The sequence below is a fragment of the Camelus ferus genome, chromosome 24 (assembly GCF_009834535.1).
Source record: "Camelus ferus isolate YT-003-E chromosome 24, BCGSAC_Cfer_1.0, whole genome shotgun sequence".
Classification (NCBI taxonomy): Eukaryota; Metazoa; Chordata; class Mammalia; order Artiodactyla; family Camelidae; genus Camelus; species Camelus ferus.
The window spans coordinates 694273-712636 of NC_045719.1; the positions used below are offsets into that span (position 1 = coordinate 694273).

At 50.2% G+C, this 18364-nt stretch overlaps 1 protein-coding gene across 1 annotated transcript; it reads right to left on the bottom strand.

Annotated features, from left to right (window-relative positions):
- Positions 1-4926: 4926 nt before the first annotated feature.
- Positions 4927-18337, bottom strand: PSMG2 (proteasome assembly chaperone 2). Its single transcript, XM_032467330.1, has 7 exons — positions 18180-18337; positions 15555-15726; positions 12836-12894; positions 10472-10590; positions 9442-9615; positions 6012-6132; positions 4927-5241 (listed from the first exon to the last, which is right to left on the bottom strand). Exons 1-7 carry the CDS (start codon positions 18234-18236, stop codon positions 5143-5145), a joined length of 801 nt encoding a protein of 266 aa, XP_032323221.1. The 5' UTR covers positions 18237-18337; the 3' UTR covers positions 4927-5142.
- Between the last annotated feature and the right edge of the window lie 27 nt (positions 18338-18364).

Consider the following 18364-nt stretch of genomic DNA (forward strand, 5'->3'; position numbering starts at 1 on the left):
CAGTCTTTCCTAAAGATGCGTGAGAAGTTTGTTGAATCACAAGGTAGTAGAGCGAGATAACCCTCGGTCGCGTCAACAGGGCTTCTTCTGAGAGCCGCCTGCGCTCAGCCGCCTGTCCGCCGCGCCCCCAGCGCTGCCCGTGGTACCTGCCTGGTGAGTCAGTCCAGGAGTGCCCGGGGAGGCTGTCTCCGCTCCCAGAGCCAAGCACGGAAGGTGCTTGTCACTTCCTCCCTGTGTGACTCTGGATGTCGGCAGGGGCGCCGCTGAGGCCTCCTCCTCAGACCCGGGGCGATTCTCTCTGGGCTTTCCTGCCTCGGTTCTTCTGTCTGGCTCCTCCTCTCCTTCCATTTATTTGCTATCACGGTAAGAACACCCTGTGAGACCTACCCCCTTCAGTTTTTAAGTGTTCAGTGGTTCACATCATCGTTGATGTCACTGCAGTGTTGTCCAGCAGGTCTCCAGAGTTTTTTCATCTTGCTTAACTGAAATTCTGCGGCCGCTGGAGAGTGACTGCCCGCTCCCCATCCCCAGTGGCCCCTGGCCACCGCCGGTGCCCTCTGTGACTGTGATTAGACTGTTTCAGATACTTTATCTAGGAATCAGCCAGCATGTGGCTCTGTGACTAGCATGCTCTCACGTCTCACCCGCGTTTTTACGGCTGAACCGCGTTCTGCTGTACGAAGGCGCAACTTTCCTTTTTTGGATCCACGCATCTGTCAGTGGACTTCCTGGTTGTTTCCGCGTCTTGACCACTGTGAATAGTGCTGCAGTGAACATGGGAGTGCAGACATCTCTTTAAGGTCCTGGTTTCACTTTTTTGGGGAAAATGCCCAGGAGTAGGATTGCTGGATCATAAGGTGGTGGTCTCTAACTTCTTAGGGAACCTCCATACCGTTCTCCACGGCAGCCGCACCATCTTGCGTCCCCTCCAGCAGCGCGTTAGGGTCCCAGTCGCACCATGTCCTCACCGGCACGTGTCTGCTTTTTTGATAACAGCATCCTGAGAGGTGCGGGTGGCGTCTCACTGTGGTTCTCGTTTGTTTCCCTGATGGTTAGTGATGGAGAGCGTTTTTTCACATGCCTGTTGGCCGTCTGTATGTCCTTTTTCGAGAAACGTCCTTCACCGTTTAACCGGGTGACTAGTTTGTTGACTTGTGGGAGCTCCTGTGTGTTTTGGAGACTAGCCCTTGATGGGATGCACAGTTTACAGGGGTTTTCCCACCCAGTGAGTGGTCTCTTCACTCTGTCTCCTCTTGCTGACTGAGTATTGGAGTCCGCGAGAAGCGCGTGATTTCTGTGCTGACACACTTAACCTGGGAGGATCTCGTCTTCGTCCAGGTCTGTGACACCTCTGTGCTGGTCCGTGCAGCTCCTTCAGCTCCCGGCCAGATGTCATGTTTGTTAGAAACCGCATGTCTTGGGCCATGCGTGGTCACTGCATGAGTTCCTTCAGCTCCACTGTTGAACACCGCACCTGCACCCCCAGCTCATCTTCCCCCGGGGTTTCCCAGGTTGTTTGGTAGCTTCTGTGGAAACCCGGAGCTCGTTCTGCATTCCTGGCCCTGGGCCGCACGTCCAGTCAGTCGCACAGTCTGCTCACCCCACACACCAGATCTCTCCCACTGCCCCTCCGCTCACACCTTCCCTCGACGCGGCCCCCACCGCAGGTTTCCCCGCATGCTGGGCACCAGTGATCTATAGTGAAGACCCAGTTGCTGCCCTCCTTAAAGTTCTCTGTGTCACAGTAGAGAACTTTGACTTTGTCTTAGAGACAAAGGCCCAGCATGCTTTTGGCTGTCACCTGCCCGTCCTCTGTCTTGGTTTTGTTGAGAAGTAGTTGACGTGACCAGCAGACAGGGTGAAGCTGCATGCCGTGGTGGCTTGAGCGCACGTACAGCTGACCGTTGGACCGCACGGGGGCACCGGCCGGTTCTTTCAGCAGTGGGTACGCCGATCCACGTGGCTCGTGGCTGGTTGAATCCCTGAGTGTGGAGCCCTGGATACCAAGGCCGCCCAGGTTCAAGGAGGAGCGTCTGCTACTCGACGGGGGCGCCTGTGACCCCTGTGTTGCTGAGGGGTCAGCTGTGCTGGGAAATGCTTGTCACAGGAATAGAGTGAAGCCTAGTATCTTATACAGGTACAGGTTAAAAAGGAAAGGTGTTCCTTGTGCTGAGAACTCCCGGGACCTGTGGTCCTAACTCCTGCAAACGCGACAACAGTGTGAGCTGCCGTCACCGCGCTAGCACCTGGGGTGACGGGAGGTCGTGCCTCTCGCCCGCCCACCCACCCACCCCTGGTATCCGCTCTTCTGATCTCTGCTTCTCTGAGTTTGGTGTTTTGTTTTTTAGATTCCACAAAGAAGTGAAATTGTCAGAGTGTTTGGCTTTTTCTCTCTGATTTACTGCATTTAGCGTAATGCCTCAGTGCCCACCATGTTGCTGCAGACGGCGCAGTTGCCTTTCTGTGGCTGAGCAGCGTCCACTGCACACACACCACGTTGTCTTTGTCTCCGATGGGGGCCGTGCGGCTTATCTTGACTGTTGTGAGTGGTGCTCAGTGAGCACGAGGAGGCAGGCGCCTCTTCAAACACCCGGAGGTGGGACTGCCAGGCCAGGTGGTGCTTCTGCATCTAGTTTGATGTCCCACTTGTTTATTGTTTATTCTACTGCTTGCACTTGAGGTGTGACTGCCTGTCTTCCCAAACGGGCACCCTAAGGTGGAACTGTGCCAAGTCACTTGGAATTGGTGGAGTATTCTTCCTTCCTTCAATTGTTGGATGAATGTTTACCGAACAAGACGTGCGGGGCCCTGCGGGAAGGGGAGGCGTGGTCCGTGGGTGCATCAGACCGCACACACGCTCAGGCGAGCATGTGTGTGGGGGGAGGATCGAACGGGTACCTGCTCACGTGTGAAGAAACCGGCTTCGGGAGGTCAGAAGCAGAGACGTCCTTCAGGAATTCCAGGTCCTCACAGCTGCTCTCCCTGGATGACAGAAGTTCCATTTAAAAATATGACTTGGAGTTGATGCATTTTTACTCAATGTCACAGAACTGTGCAGTTGAAAACGGTAAATTTTATATCCTTGTAGCACGACTATACATACGTGTGTGTTGTGGGAAAGTTCTTCCTCTCTGTTCATCTGGGAGGTGGGAACAGGAGTGTCTGCTTCGTGGGGCTGTTGAGAGGAGTAGGTGGGGGGCGTCGCACGGCTGCTGGGCCTGGTGCTCAGCGCGCTCAGTGTCACTGCTACCTGGAGGGGCGTGCCGTTTATGCCGCAGTGGAGACGCTTTGCGCCTTCAGTCAGATGAACAGGGTTCGTGTCAGCAGGGGTGTCATGCTGCTGGCTTGCACTCTGGACAAAACGTGATGAGGACGGCGCTTCCCCCTTGTCCTCCAGCCCAGAGCCCCTGGGGAGACCTGGTGACCAAGTGCAGCATGGTCCCTGGACAGAGAAAGGGCCGCAGGTGAAAGGGAAGGAGGTCTGAGTAAATGACGGACTTGAGGCAGTAATGATGCATCGATACTGTGCATCCCTGTTCCTTTGATTGGGCCACACTTGTCTTTATTCCTGTGCCTCGTGTGTTGTTTTATGTATCTGATGAAACAGGTGCCTCTCCCACTTTTCCTACAGGGGAGAGCTTCACAGGCAGTCTCGCCGGAGACCCTGGGGACCTCTGGAGCACTTTTCGAAGGACGCAGTTTGCGAGGTTTGCAGGCTTCTGCTCCTGGGGGCTCTGGCACTACTGCCCTTGGTGCTGCTGCAGCGGGGTGCCCTGTCCCTTGTTCTCAGTGGTCCCCAGAATCCCCCAGGAGGCTGGCTCCCTGTCAGCATCCTGCGTCAGGTGAGACAGGTACCCGTCCCTCCAGCAGCCTCTTCAGAGCTGGACCGCTGGACCCACAAGTCATCCCTCTGTCCTCCTGAGGGAGAAGCTGTGAGCTGGGTGTCTTCCGCACATGCTCTGGCGTGGCAGCAGGCCACGCCCGCTCCCCCTTGCTTTCCGTGGTCCCTGGGCATCTAGACTGTAACAGCCACATCACGTTGCAGGTCAGTGGAGACGGAGCCGGTCCCTGGCAGCCCCCCAACGCTGACGAGCCAGAGCACGTCCTCTGTTCCTGCAGCTCCAGAGCTGCGGGCGGGTCGTCTTCTCCGGATCCTTCTGAGCGCTGGCCGGGGGAGGGACAGCCGTGGGCAGCGGCGCAGCTCTTCCTGCCCGCCGCAGTGCAGCTGTTCTCAGCTTCCCGCTTGCCTGTCTCTGGTCCTCAACACGGTGTTTTGGTCCCTGTTCTAAGTTGGTGTCTCTGTGAGAATGAGAGCTGAGGCTTCCCATTCCACCACCTGGCCAACACCCCCCACAAGAGTTTCCAAAAAGGAAGCAGGCACAGGCCATAGAACCACAAGGAGGCATCACTCAGCGCTGTGCAGGCAGACGCACTCCTTGACTGAGACGGGAAAGCCCAGGCCGGGCGCGGACCCAGCGCAGGAGCAGGTGCGTGGGCCACGGGTAGCACCTGGGGTGCAGCAGGCACTCACCGATGGGTGCTTGTTCTCTTTTACACTAGAATTCTTTTAAGATGGGGAAATTATTCCGGATCATTGCAGTGGGCCCAGTGCAGTCACGGGGTCCTTGTAAGTGAAAGCCGGAGAGATTTCAAGATGCTGTGCTTCCGCTTTCAGGACGGAGGAAGGAGCCGTGAGCCCAAGGACGCAGCCACTTCCAGAAGCTGTACAGGCCAGGAAGCTCAGCCCTGCCAGCACCTTCGTCAGCCCGGTGCGACCCGCTGTGGACTTCCGACCTCCGGAGCTGTACAGCAGTAAATTTGCTTTGTCTTACGCCGCTGAGTGTGTGATAATTTGTCATACCCAAAATAGGAAATGAATACAGAAGTCTGAGATAGAAAAAATAAAAGGACACATTTCAGACAAAATTACTTAGGAAATATTTTACTGCACAAAATTTACATTTGTTGCATATGATGAAAAGCATGGCAAACACAACCTTTTATTAATCTATTTTTACTTTGAGATATTCTGCGAAAAGTAAAGATTTCCTAACAGTCTCAGAGAACACAAGTTTTGTACAGTCGTTTAACAGTTGTACTGGTACTAAGTGTCTTGGGACATAAGGTATAAAACAAAACAGATCAAAAGAGCGCAGGGGGGAGACCACTGCCAAAGAGTAATCGCCACGAACTCGGCATTTTCCACGGCAGGGCAGCCGCTGTGGGGTCATCGCGCTGCACCTGGAAAACAAAATACTTTCATCCTTCAGCTTGACCACTAAATCTTCTGACGTGTATTACAAAACTCTTTTTGTTGTTGTTCCTTTTGGTTCTGACACTTAGCTGGGCTTTACTGTAATGGAAAAACAAAGTAATACATTGCTATGTCTTTTTATCAACTGAAGATAAATTTCCTCAAGTTCCAAATAATAAAGATATGCCACAAAGGCTGTGAATGGAGTCCGCGGAGTAAAATCAAATTCAAAAGAAACAGCAGTCAAAGAAGAAACCAGTCCTGCATGATTTGTATCAATTGTTCTTCACAAAAGCATGAATTAAAAGCGCGGTCACCTACCATACAAAGCAGCCTACAGCCTGGTTTCCCTGAGCGTTAACACTCTTATTTTATAGCAGAGAAAAGCATTTCAATTATAGCGCATATCCGGTAGCTACAGTACTGTTCACACAGCTTCTCTTTTGCTAAAAAAAAAATCCTGAAGTCACTTTTTTTATCCTATAAAAAGCTGCCCAGTATAATTAACATAACACGAAGAAGGAACACAATGAACTTAAGATTTTTACTTTTCTGGCAAATCAGCCTCAATGAAAAACAGCTGTGATAACAGGTTGGTTAGCTGCCTTCTTTTCAAAACTTCATTTAACCTAAATTTTACATAAAGATACGTGCATTTACATAAACTTTCACTTATTTGGTCTACTTACACAGTGTATAAAAACACAAGTTTATCAACATATAGAGAAACCAGAGGGTTAAGTTTTAGAAAACTCACACATGGTTTGATTATCTGCAGCCACTCATTAAGATACTCAACGAGACCTAGTGCATCTGGGATGTTGTCTCCTTCCGACACAAACTTGAGCAGAACCGCCACTGGGACGTCCTTAGAACAGCTGCAACAAACGAACAGGACGATTAAGTATCCTTCTTCTGATACAGGATGGGTGCAGCGTGTCTGTTCTTATAGCTCAGGTCATCTGCCAGGTTTTAGGCGTGGAGATGGCACGTCACAGATCACTTATGTATCCTGTTTGTGGGGACAAAACCAGGAGCCCTGGAGCACCCACCCTGGGCGCATGCACGTTGGTGCCTCACACCCAGGCCGCGTGAAAAACCGCCCCCCTTCTGATGGGCTCCTCAACCCACTGCAGCAGGCAGCGCTGTCCAGAAGCACGTGGCAGAGCAACTGAGGAACACCCTCGTCGCCAGCCGTCTACACAGAAGGCAAAACTGGAGAGAACGTGCTGCCGCTTACAGATGCCACCTGCTGAGTGATGACTACGCGCAAAGCGCTGCCTGCAGACTCTATGACTCAGTCCCTCCACAGCCCTTGAGGAGGTTACAATTGTCTCCATTTACAGCTGATCAGTTCGGAATAATGGGGACAAGGAACCCCTGGATGACTCGTATGTGAGCGAGGGGTCACAGCGGAGCCTGCCCACAGGCTGTCAGGGGCAAAGTGCTTATGGTGCCCCGGGTCAGCGCCGTGAGCACGCGTGCCGGCCGCCACCCCGAGGTGACAGAGCGGCTGAGGCAGTTAACATGCTCCAAGTTCCTCTCAAGAAGTGGCAGAGGTGTGACATCAGCCCAGGTCCTCCTGACCCCGAAACAGTCTCCTACCTGTTCTGCTCTGAAGGCCTCAAGCCGGTAATGAGATGGAGACACCAACGCAAGAGCTCCCTGCTTGCCAACAAGAGCACAAGCCACTCCTAGCACCCCAGAACCCAGAGCTGTGAGGAGGACGTGCTCCCACAGCTGGAGTGCAGGACTGACCACGCCCCAGAACTAAGGGCGGCCGGGTTCCTCAGCCCGGATCCGAGATGCGGTTCAGAGGCCTCAGGTGTCCTGGGAGCCTCCTCCCAGCACCTGGTCTCTGGTCTCAGGACCTGGGACTGTCAGCACACTTAGGCCATCTCCACACACAGTCCTCCAGTACTGCATGGGCTCCCAGCTCCCCGGGAGCTCAGTGAGCTGTGAAGCTTCAGAAGACTGCAGTCCTGCACACTCACAGCATGACAGCTTTGGAGGAGAGGCCAGCCTCCCTGCTGTGCCTCCATTTCAAAGGCTCCAGCTTGACAAGTGCAGGGCTGTGGCCTCCACTGCTGCTCCGATACCCAGAGAACAGTAAGTTTTAATGCCACTTTCCAATCCTCTCAGTTAAAAAGGAAGGTGGAGAATGCCTAATTACTTTCTGTGGCATTAAAATCTGGCACATGAGATACAGCCATTATCAAGGCTAATTCACAGATTACATATAATCTTGGAAAGCAAGGTATACAAGTGATCGATTCTGCTCATTTGTTTGTAATTTATAAATAATGGTAACACAATTGCAATATAGTAGTTATTTTGTTTTGTTTTTGTTTTTACTTTAGAATAATAGACTAAACTTCTGCTCCTTCACATTTGAGAGCAGATGTACCAGAACTCATTTTCAGGGTTGGGGCAGGGAGGTGGGAAGAAAGAACTTTTCAAAATAGGGACAATTTAAACACTGCTACATTGTCTGGGTAAACAATGTAACCAACAAAAAGAGGAAAATGACACACCAGTAACATTTTATTTCCTTATAATTGCTCTTCCCTGGTAGATATTAAGCATGGGTTTCCTTACAGATATGTAAAAGGTCTGTGTTAGATGAAGAAGAGTGTCCACTTTGTGAGAAACACCCTTAACTGTAATTAAAGTTACAGGTGGTAGAGCTGCAGTGTCTCGCAGATAACAAACACTTAACCCCCTCTGGGTGGCAAAACTGAGTATTAAGAATTGCTTCTTTTGACTATTCCGCATTTCCCAGGTGTTCTATGAGGAGCATGTCTTTTACAACACTTCCTCTGTTGTTGCTGACAGAAGCAGAGGTAGGAGACTGATCGTGAAGCAGGAAGCCAGTGTGAAGGCACAGAGCCGGGGGCGGACGCCCGGCGGAAGGGCCAGACCCACGAGGCCGGCTCTGGGGAGCTGGGTAGGCTGCTGCCAGCGAGAGCAGACGAGAGCGGGAGAGAAGACAGCCCGAGGGAGCCAGCAGCGCCGGGGAGGGCTCCGGGGCCGGCTGGCCACCCCAGGAGACGGACCAGAGTCCGCACAAGGTGCGGAGAACTGCTGGAGGGCCTTTACTCGGGGGGCATCGTGGTCAGGTCTGATTTTCAGGAAGCTAATTCCAGCGACACTGCCGAAGGTCAGAGGGGAGGGGCTGGAGAGGCCTCGGCGGCAGCAGCTGCTGTGGGCTGGCCCACGTCCTTCCAGAACGCTGGTGTGGACGCCGAGCCCCCAAGGCGACGGGCTCTGGGAAGGACCTTTAGGAGGTAACTCAGCAGCAGAAGTCCTAAGAGTGGGGCCCTAATCTGGCGGGATGGCGGCCCTGCAAGAGGAGACCCTCTCTCTGCCATGAGGCGGTACAGCCAGCAGGCGGCCACCCACAAGCCAGAAGAAGGCTGTCTCCAGAACCTGGCGGTGCAGGCACCCCTATTTCGGACTCCAGCCTCCAGAACTGTGAGCGGATACATTTCTGTTGTCTCAGCCCCCTAGTCTGTGGTATCACAGCCATGCAGGTGACAAATGATGTGGCCTGGATGGACAACAGAAGGACTCAAAGCTGGTTTGCAGGGCAGGTGCAGAGAATGACCAGGGGCAGGGCCCCAGGCTGTGGTGAGAGAGGAGGTGAAATAATGCATTATACTCTGGGGAGTAAGTGAGGCAGGAAAAGAAGTCAAGCCACGAATGGGTCAGAGATTAGGAAAAACACAAAAGGTGAAAGAAATGATGGTTCTAACAGGAAGAGAGTAGATTTTCAGGTATAAAACGGGAGTTGTTATTTAAAGAGAAAGATCTATTCAAAAGGACAAAGTTCTGAAAGTGGATGCTGGTGATGGGTACACAATACTGTGCTTTACTGGATGCCACTTACTGGGACACAAAAATGGTTACTTCAACGTTAGTACATTTTACCGCGCGCGCGCACACACACACAGACACACACACGGCTGGCTGCACAGTTAGTCCTGGGATCCCTGACGGCCACACACACTAAAGCGTTGAACACGGCTTTTCAAGGAGACAGCTCTATAACCAGATCTGTCTTCTCCTGGATGTAATACAGAACCTATTTAATAAAGACACTTTCAAAGTTCCAGTAAGTAATCCAGCGCACTCTTCCAATTATCTTACTTTCATTTTCAAATTAAGTGGGAGCCAAGCAAACTCACCCTTCGTCATAGAGCGTTTTTGTGATGCCTCCACCAGGAATACGGACACAAAGCTCAGACTCGTCTATCTCAGGAATGCATGCAGTTTTTTCCATTTCTTCCCAGTTAAGGCTCTGCATTTTATTTTGAACACTTGTCTGCATAGAAGGTGAGAGTAGGTACCTGAAGGGAGTACTAGAAATAATCACATAATTAACTTTGTAATTCACGAAAAACTCACAGATACGAACATTAAGTCTAATAACACAGATTATCTTGTCCTCCATGTATTCTGCTGCACAGGCAAACACACGTCTCAGCAGAATAACATGTAAGAAAGATACACACGCGTTCAGCTTGCACTCTGCGTACCTAGAAGGGAGCATGAAGAGACTTAGCAGAGTCAGGAAAACTTAAGCTAAGACAGGGCCAGCTTGAAGATTCCCGCAGTTCCGCCTGTCTCTGGCCACAAGGCCTGGTGCGAGAGCCCCGGAAACTACTCAGTTTGAAAGGCTACTCTTGGCTGGTATTCATCATGATTTTATAGGTGCACAAACGCTAATGTGACAAAACGGTTTCTATTTCTACCCCTTGCATACTTTGTTTTGTATTTAGGAATTCAGTCTGACGTGTCTGGGAGCGACACTTGAAGGCAACTGGATTTCTGCAAATACAAATGGCAGAATGTATGGAAATAAATAGAAACACCAATCCAATCTTTCAAAAGTGATCTACCAGTAAACCTTAGGTATCCTTCCTCCTCTGTCCCCATCAGCTGAGCTCTGCGACGCTGCCAGGCACCAGACCATCAGAGCACAGATCCAAACCACCTGTCTTCACCCTGGAGCCCCTGGGGCCTCAGCCTAGAGCGGCGAGGGCCACCTGACTCTCCTCCCTCCCCTCTCCAGACTTGCTCTTACCTTCTTCTTTCTAAATGCCAGGGAGGAGAGGACAGGATGTACAGGGCTTTAAAGACTAACTTTTCAATACAGAAATCAGCACAACACTGTACAAATCATAACAAAAGTGACTTTCCAGAGGCAAAACCTACCTGCGGAGCTGGAGGTCGTTGCGGTGATAGGAGTGACTGCTGGAGAGAACCACCACCTTGGCACAGCCGCTGCTCTTCACCCAGGAGAGCAGCTTCTCACAGAATGGCTTTGATTTATACTTTGTGTATCAACGACAGCATAAAAAGAAAATCTGAAAGTCAGACCTCAGAGTATGAGAGGCGCCTACGTGGTGTTTCACCAGCTTTGCGGGATGGTGCAGTTTACAGATGCCGAAACTGCAGTGACTTTTAGATTCACTTCCTGTCCTCAGACTGGAGGTGAGGTGACAAGCGATGACCATCACTTTATCTTCACGAGAAGTAAACGAATTGCGAGGAGCCTAGACTCCCATTTCTCAGTTCTCCACTCAGTGATCTATGCTGTTTAAAAACCGCCACATGGTAATCGATGAGATGTTCTAGCTAGAAACATCCACCCCGAGTCTGACCAGGAGGAAGCAACTAGTGAACCCAGACCTGGGCCCCTCCACAGAGCCAGTACGTGAAGGAGAGAGGTGGGGGGCCAGCTCCCCCAGAGGAATAGCAGCTGAAAGACATGACAGCCAAATGCAGCATGTGAGCCTGGCCTGGGTCCAGAACTGAAGGCTACCTGGGGGACAAGCGGGGAAGTCTGAGTATGCTGGATGCGAGAACTGAGCGCCGACTTTCCTAGGTGTGTGATGGTGCTGTGGTTGTGAAGCGGAACCTCCCTCTTGTAAGACTCGTAAGGCTCAGGTACTCAGGTCTGATTAAGCACATGCCCGGGGTACTCGGACAGCACTGGGGCAGAGCAGTCACACTCAGTGAATGTCTGCTAATCTGAAGTCACTCTTTCCGGCTATCAAGCATCTCACTTAGAAGTGTGTGAACCGTCCATGTGAATTCCTGACCTTGCACTGACACTTAGAAAGACAACAGCAAAGCCACGCAGCACATGGTAAAAATGTTTGCACCTCTCACTGCCCAACTTCGGGTCTAGTATTGTTAACTAAGGAAAATGAAGAGTGATTCTGATTAAATATTAAAATAACCACAGCACTATTCGTGATGACCTCAAACTGAAAAAAAAAAAAAAAATCAAATGCTCCCTCAGCAGTACAATGGGTAAACTGTGGTTTATTTATACAACAGACTCCCCCATGGAGGTGAGAAGGAACGAATGAGCTCTGCTTCCAAAACAGGGATGAACCTCACAAAGAGAGTGTTGAGTGAAGGAAGCCGGACGGCGGAGTCCATCTGCCAGGTGCTACTCAGAGGACAAGCTGCCAAGGTGGGGCACAGCAGAGGGCTCTGGAAAGGGGACACTTCCTGAACACGTGGGACCTCAGTCCACCCAGCAAACATGTCTCGAGAGCATCTCTGCATGCAAGGCAGTGATCTAGAATCAGGGCTGTGAGTGAGGGACGGGCCCTCACTTCTCTGGGGGAGTGTCCCCTCTAGGAGAGGCAGGTGACAACATGTGACATGCAGGCTGTGATGAACCGCGACGGGAACCAGCCCAGGGTAGGACGGCAGGAAGGGGGGCAGGGAAGGCCTTTCCACGAGGTGCTACCTACAGAGCCTGAAGGAAACCCACGATTCAGGTGTCCAGTGGGACAGCCGTGCTGGCAGAGAAGCCAGGGCCAGGACTGTGACGCAGGATGAGCTGAGCCCGTGTGAACCCACAGGGGCCGGACGGAGGATCAGGTACTGCGCTGTCCACGGAGCCTCGGGGATAACCGAACGCCACACGTGGCTACTGTGATTGAGGGCCTGAATTTTAGGTTTTATTTACTTTTAATTAGTGAATCAAAATTTAAACGGGTGTACGTGTCTGGTGGCTGGCCTGTATGTGGACACAGGGCCTGACAGGCGTGATGGGGTCAGTGAATCCACTCTGAGGCTGGAAGCCACTGGAGGGTCTGAAGACAGGAGTGAGGTGATGTGACTGGGAGGTGAGGGCTCACAGGCTGCTTGTGGGGCATGGGTGGTGCAGGGTGCTGGTGGCTGGACCAGAGAGGTGGCAGTGGAAGAAGAAAGAACCTGGGTCCAGGCTCTATTTTGATATATACATAATTTTTATGTAGATGCCACGGGTTTGAAATGTAATACAAAAGAATAAACCTGTAATATTCATATGCTTAAATTTTTCCACCAATGCTACCTGAATTGGGAAAAAGAAGACCTAAGTTATACGTCCCAATTCCTTTTAATATAATCATGAAATAACGGTAACAAGTATAAAATTTTATAAAATTATTTTTTTATCAAATCAGACCTTAACTTACAAATATTAAAAAAGAAATAATTTTTGAATCTTAATGACTCCATATTTTCTCATATTTTACTTTAATAAATTAAAAAAGGCAAAAATGACATACTAACCTTAATAAAAATGGATCTTAACTGAAGAGCTACTAGTTTCCTTGAAGGCAGCGCATACACTACAAGTACAGGAAGAAAATGAAGCCACACAGCAGTCAGAATGAAGGCATCATACAAATGTAATTCAGCTTCATCATTCATTTTAGAAGTTCTGTATCTAAATATTTTCAGTAATTAAAATATAGAACATATCTACTATATCATTCAGTTAAAACACTTTAAAGTTACCTCAAAATTCACCTGTGGGCTTTATTCTATGGAATAGATTCATTTTTGAAAAGTTAACTGCAAGAAAGTATCAAAAATTTTTATCTTCTTTGACTGAAAACCAGAGAAGTAGTCCCCGGAAAAGTCGTAGCGTTATGACAAATGCGATCACTCTGAACAACAGCTATGGTTTCCGATTCGCCCCTCTTCAGAGAACAGCAGTGCTCACTGGGGACAGAATAAAAAGCGGAGCCATAAAATCCCTGAGTAGAACATTTGTTCTTTAGGAGTTTTTGAAAGAACGGAAATAACATGAAACTTTTCTGTGAGTAACTGTGTGTGCATTTTTTCTGTGAAAAGAACCCACAGTTTTCACCAGATTCTACAAGGGGCCCAGTTTACGGATGATTAAGACGTCACCTCCAAGAAGGACAGCTCTGAAGTGACCCAAGGACAGTCTCCAAGGACACATGTGCGAAGGAGTACGCCTTTAATTACTGCACGGAGACTACAGATAAGCCCGGGCTTGGGCCAGTCCTTGGATGGCTCACGTCTCTCTGTCTCACTGCGCTGACATGCTGCGGTGTGACCAGGCGCCGTGCTGCCCCCACAAGCCTGGTGACCACCAGGTATGCTCGGGCCAAAGGAGGCTGGAGCAGGACGTTTAGGAACTAGGGAAACGGCATAAAACTGGGGAAGAGGGGCTGAGGCCTCTCACCGGCCTCTCACGTACATGCACAGTGCAGCAAGGAACCTGGAGGGAAGAGGATGTTCTGTAGGGGGTGGGCCGGCTGAGCTTTAAAAGAAACTGCACCACCTTCCACAGCAGCAGCACTCATGTTCTCACCAGTGCCCCACCAGTTCCTTTTTTGTTGTTAAGATCCTGTCTCCTAGTACTTTTCTCTTCTGATGTAATGTAACACATAAATATTTAGCTTTTAAATAATCAGGCCTTTAATCCTAACTCCAGTTTCAGAAACACAGAGACCAGAGGAACATACCAAGTGACACCACAGGAAGTAATCAGACAGATGTGGAAGATGGGACATTCTATAGGACAGTGTGTCCAGTTTTTCTTTCTTCAATTATTGAGTTTCATGAAGAAGGAGAAAAAACCAGACTATCTTATAGTAACAGAGATTGCAAAGGCACGCCAGTCAGAGGTACTGTGGGTGCGGCTTTGGACAAACCAACTTTAAGGACAGTTTTGGGTCAACTGGACCAATCTGAAAATGCAGAGGGCACACGGAGATAAGAAATTGCTAATTTTGACAAACGTGATGGTACTTTGGCTACGTAAGGAAATGTAAAGACACGAGGTGCATACTGACATACTTAGGGTGGAATGCCGTGATGTCTATAATCTGTTTCAAAATACCTCATCTAAACAATCAGTTAAGTGGATTAAAGGACTATGTGCCATCGACCTGCTGCAGTTTGTGCCAGAGGAAAGCCAGTGGGTCATCCAGAGGGTGAAGATGCCTGAGAAGCAGGTCTCAGGGGTCAGGTGCCTCCCCAGTCACATGACCTTAGCTTCTCTGCGCAGCGGTTCCCTGAGCTACGAAGCCACCCAGGGAGGAGCAGCATTGAGTGAACTGATGCGTGTAAATGCCCAGAACATGCAGGTGATGGCTGTTACCAGCCCAAGTATATAAACTGTACTTCCACCATTTAGAGTCCTTTACCCGTTAAGGCAGGAATTAAAATTATCTTGTGTTAACAAAGTCCTCTTACTAAACTGCACTTCATTACCACAAATTAATGGCATGGCTAATAAGACTGACAAAAAACATGCTTCCTCATTTGTTTCCAGTCCACCAGTGTCTCTCTCTGTTGGCTTTTACCTTAGAAGGGAACCAGCAGACGAGAGGCCACTGCACCGAGTACCTGGAGGCGCCGGTGCTTCCAGATCAAGGGCGTCTCCTCCCCTCTCACGGTGCAGCCTCATGTGAGCACGGCAGTCAGTGTGACGTGAACCGTGCGCCCTGCTAGTCACGCCTGACATCCAGTGAGGAATTCTGGGGACTGAGGGCACGGGGAAAGCGCGCCCCCACTGGCAGAATTAGGCAGCTCAGCCTCCCTGAGCCCTACGGCACTGTATTATTATGGGTGCTACAGCAGTGTGGGCCGACCACCGAGGCCTGCATGATGACATTAACACACAGGACCGAGCCCGGGGCAATTCCTTCCCTGGTATTAGTGATGCTCACGCATTACACATGCCGGCAAGAACAGAAAATAAAACTGAGGATAAAAGAGGGAAAAACTCCAGGTTTAAAAAACCCAGAAATCTCAAATCCTCTCCAAGGATATAAATACAGTCACATCTCTCAAGAGAGCTGCCTTTTAGGAAAGGCTAAGAACTGAAGCCAGGACGCACGTAAGCGTGGGACACTGTGACTGGGCCGTAAACTCTGCGTGAAGCTGGCTCCGAGTGTGTGCTGCAGAACAGTCCCGGCGGAGCCTATTTCTGGGTTAAAACAGCTCTACCTTCTAGCAGGACACAACATACCTTCAGCGTTTGTACTGAGCTCGGTTGAATTTTCCTCCGCAGTCGCATATGGATTGTTCCCAACCATCGGCACAAGACAGTCGGTGTAGAAGTAACCAATCTTACACATATTCAGCGTGGAAATAATCAGATCGATTGCCAGCTGGCCGACATTTCCAACAGACACTGCTGGCTGAAATAGTAAAAAAATACGTGAAGTTGTCACCATCAGCAGCACTTTGAACAGTCCAGGCAGAAGACAGTGACCACAGCACTAGCACTGAGCGCTGATGCTCAGGTCAGAGACACTGACCCTTCCACGAGCTCCACTGTTGAGATGAGTGATTTCATGCGTACTGAATACCTCCTACCTGCCAACCCTTGTTCTAGGCACCAGGACAAAAGTTCCTGCCCTGTGGAGCTTCCATTGAGTGAGGGAGTGGTTTGCTGTGATAAACTGAACAGTAAAATCTACTGTGGTAAGTACTGTGGAGAAAAATTAAGTAAGGGCATGTGTGTATTTGTGGTTGGCTGTGATTTTAAATAAGATGATCAAGGAAAGAGTCACTGCAGGTGCCCAGTAACTAGGGACCTGAAAGAGGTGAGGGAGGCAGCGACACCAAGGCTCGGGAAGAGACTACTTCGGCAGTGGGGCAGCAGGTCTGCAGGTGTGAGGACTGGACAGCAGGGCTCTCTGGTCTTCTCTCTGTTTGCTTTGTTGGTGCCTAAAGGTTGGGGTGAGCTGCTTCTCACGCTGCAGCACACACGTGCGCGCACACACACACAATCTATTCCCATGACTTCAAACAGCCCCCTGCCAAATCTCTACCTGCAGCCAGAACACTTACCTGAACTCCAGATCCTAAAGGCTCTCTCTACACGGTTACGTCATAGGCCACTCAGTCAACGTGGACAAAACTAAACAAGCCCAAACTTGTTCTCTGGTTTGTATTTCAGAAAAGAGCAACAGTCATCCATCCAATTTCCTGAACCAGGGAGCGTCTCCCTCTCCCTTACCAACCACATCTAACGCATGGCTAACTGTCAGTGAGTCTATCCCCGGAGTCTCTCTCTAACGTAGCTCCTGCTTTGTGTTCTTCCAGCAATTACCATTTTTTTCCTGGCCTTTATATTTTTCTGGGTCCCTCAGAGCGTGCCCTTGTGAACTAATCCCTCGTTATCTTCTGTAGTCTCCTTCCCTTTCACTAAGACTCGGCTCCTGTGGTTGACCCTCACTCTCCTGGATCACCTGTCTTTTCCTCCAATCTTATTCACAGGCTCTCACACCTCTTTCCTTCTAAAACCCTCCCTTTTTGCACACTTTCCCTGGCTACCCCTCACTTCCCAGCATCGCTCCATGGCCAAGATTCCCTCCAGCTGTCCACTAAAACACCAGCAGGAACTATCTCCAAATTAATAAGCAAATGCATACACATACCCACGTCTCCACCTTCTCTCCCACTGATAACAGCCCTCTGGCTTCCCTCTTGACTCCACTGACAGCTGGCAAGGTTACCACCAATAACTATGAAACATCCCTTTCTCTATAAAGCCTTTCTTTTTCTTTTCTTTTTTTTTTCTGCCAGGTATCTCTTGCAGAAACATTTTCTCTTTTGTGATTAATAAATATTTTTCAGGGAGATACTTTGAAATGATGTACAATTTTCTTCCTCAATACATTATCACACGCTAATTTTAGCATTCATTGGCATGTTCTTGTGTGCATTATCATGATGAAAATGGTCAAAAAGTGATTCTTCTATTACCATCATCCTTTAAAAAAAAACCGAGATATAATGGACATACAACATTCATTTCAGATGTACAACATGATGGTGATTTGGTATCTGTATGTACTGTGATACGATCACAACAGGCCTAGTGAACATCCATCACCACGCAGTTACCAATTTTTTTCCTTGTCATGAGAACTTTAAAGAGCTGCTCTCTTACCAACTTTCAAATATACAATGCAGTACTAACTATGGTCACCACGCTGCGAGTTACATCCCAGGGCTTATTTTTGACTGGAGGTTTGTACCCTTTGGCCCTCTTTACTTATTTCAACCACCTCGGCTGGCAAGCACCAATCTGTTCTCTGTAAGTCTGTTCTGTTTTAGATTTCACATATGACACTTTCTTAACAGGTCCGTGTTTCCCTCCCCCTCCCAATAAAACGTAGGGCCTTTCCGTACTCTTTTCAAAGCTCTAACAGAGCACTTACTGCCATTATTTATTTATACGTGTTTCCAACTAGGCTGCAAACTCTTCGAAGACAGGAGCCTAGCCTTGTCACATTACGGCATTAACAGAAACAATGAGCGACAGTCGGCGACTGTAACAGCGACAAAGCCGTGCGCTAGCTACCGGAGAAAGGGACTTGCATCACCCCGTCCGCAGTTTTCTGGCTAATGACAGCGACTCGGTAGCTTGAGCCTGACTCTAAAGCTGCCGGGAAAAGATTTTCGAGGGTGAACGTAAAGCGCAGGACCCGCACAACGCAGGCGGGGCGCTCGCGCGTCCCCGCACGTTCGGCCCTCAGGCAGCAGCGAGCCGGGGCCGCAGACCCGGGGCCCCCGGTGAGCCGCCCGGATTCCCCCTCCCCTCCCCTCGGGCCGGCCTCGGGGCCCGCACAGCCGGACTCACCATCAGGAGCGTGCACCCCGCGAGGTCGGGGGCCGAGTCCCCGCAGGGAACGAACATGGCCTCGCGGGGGTCGGGAGGAGCAGGCGGCTGGAACCGCGGCCGCGAGGCGGGCAGGCGGGGTCCTTCGAGGCTCTCGGCGCGGGGTCCTTCGAGGCCCCCGGCGCGGCGCCCTGAGGTGCCCGTCT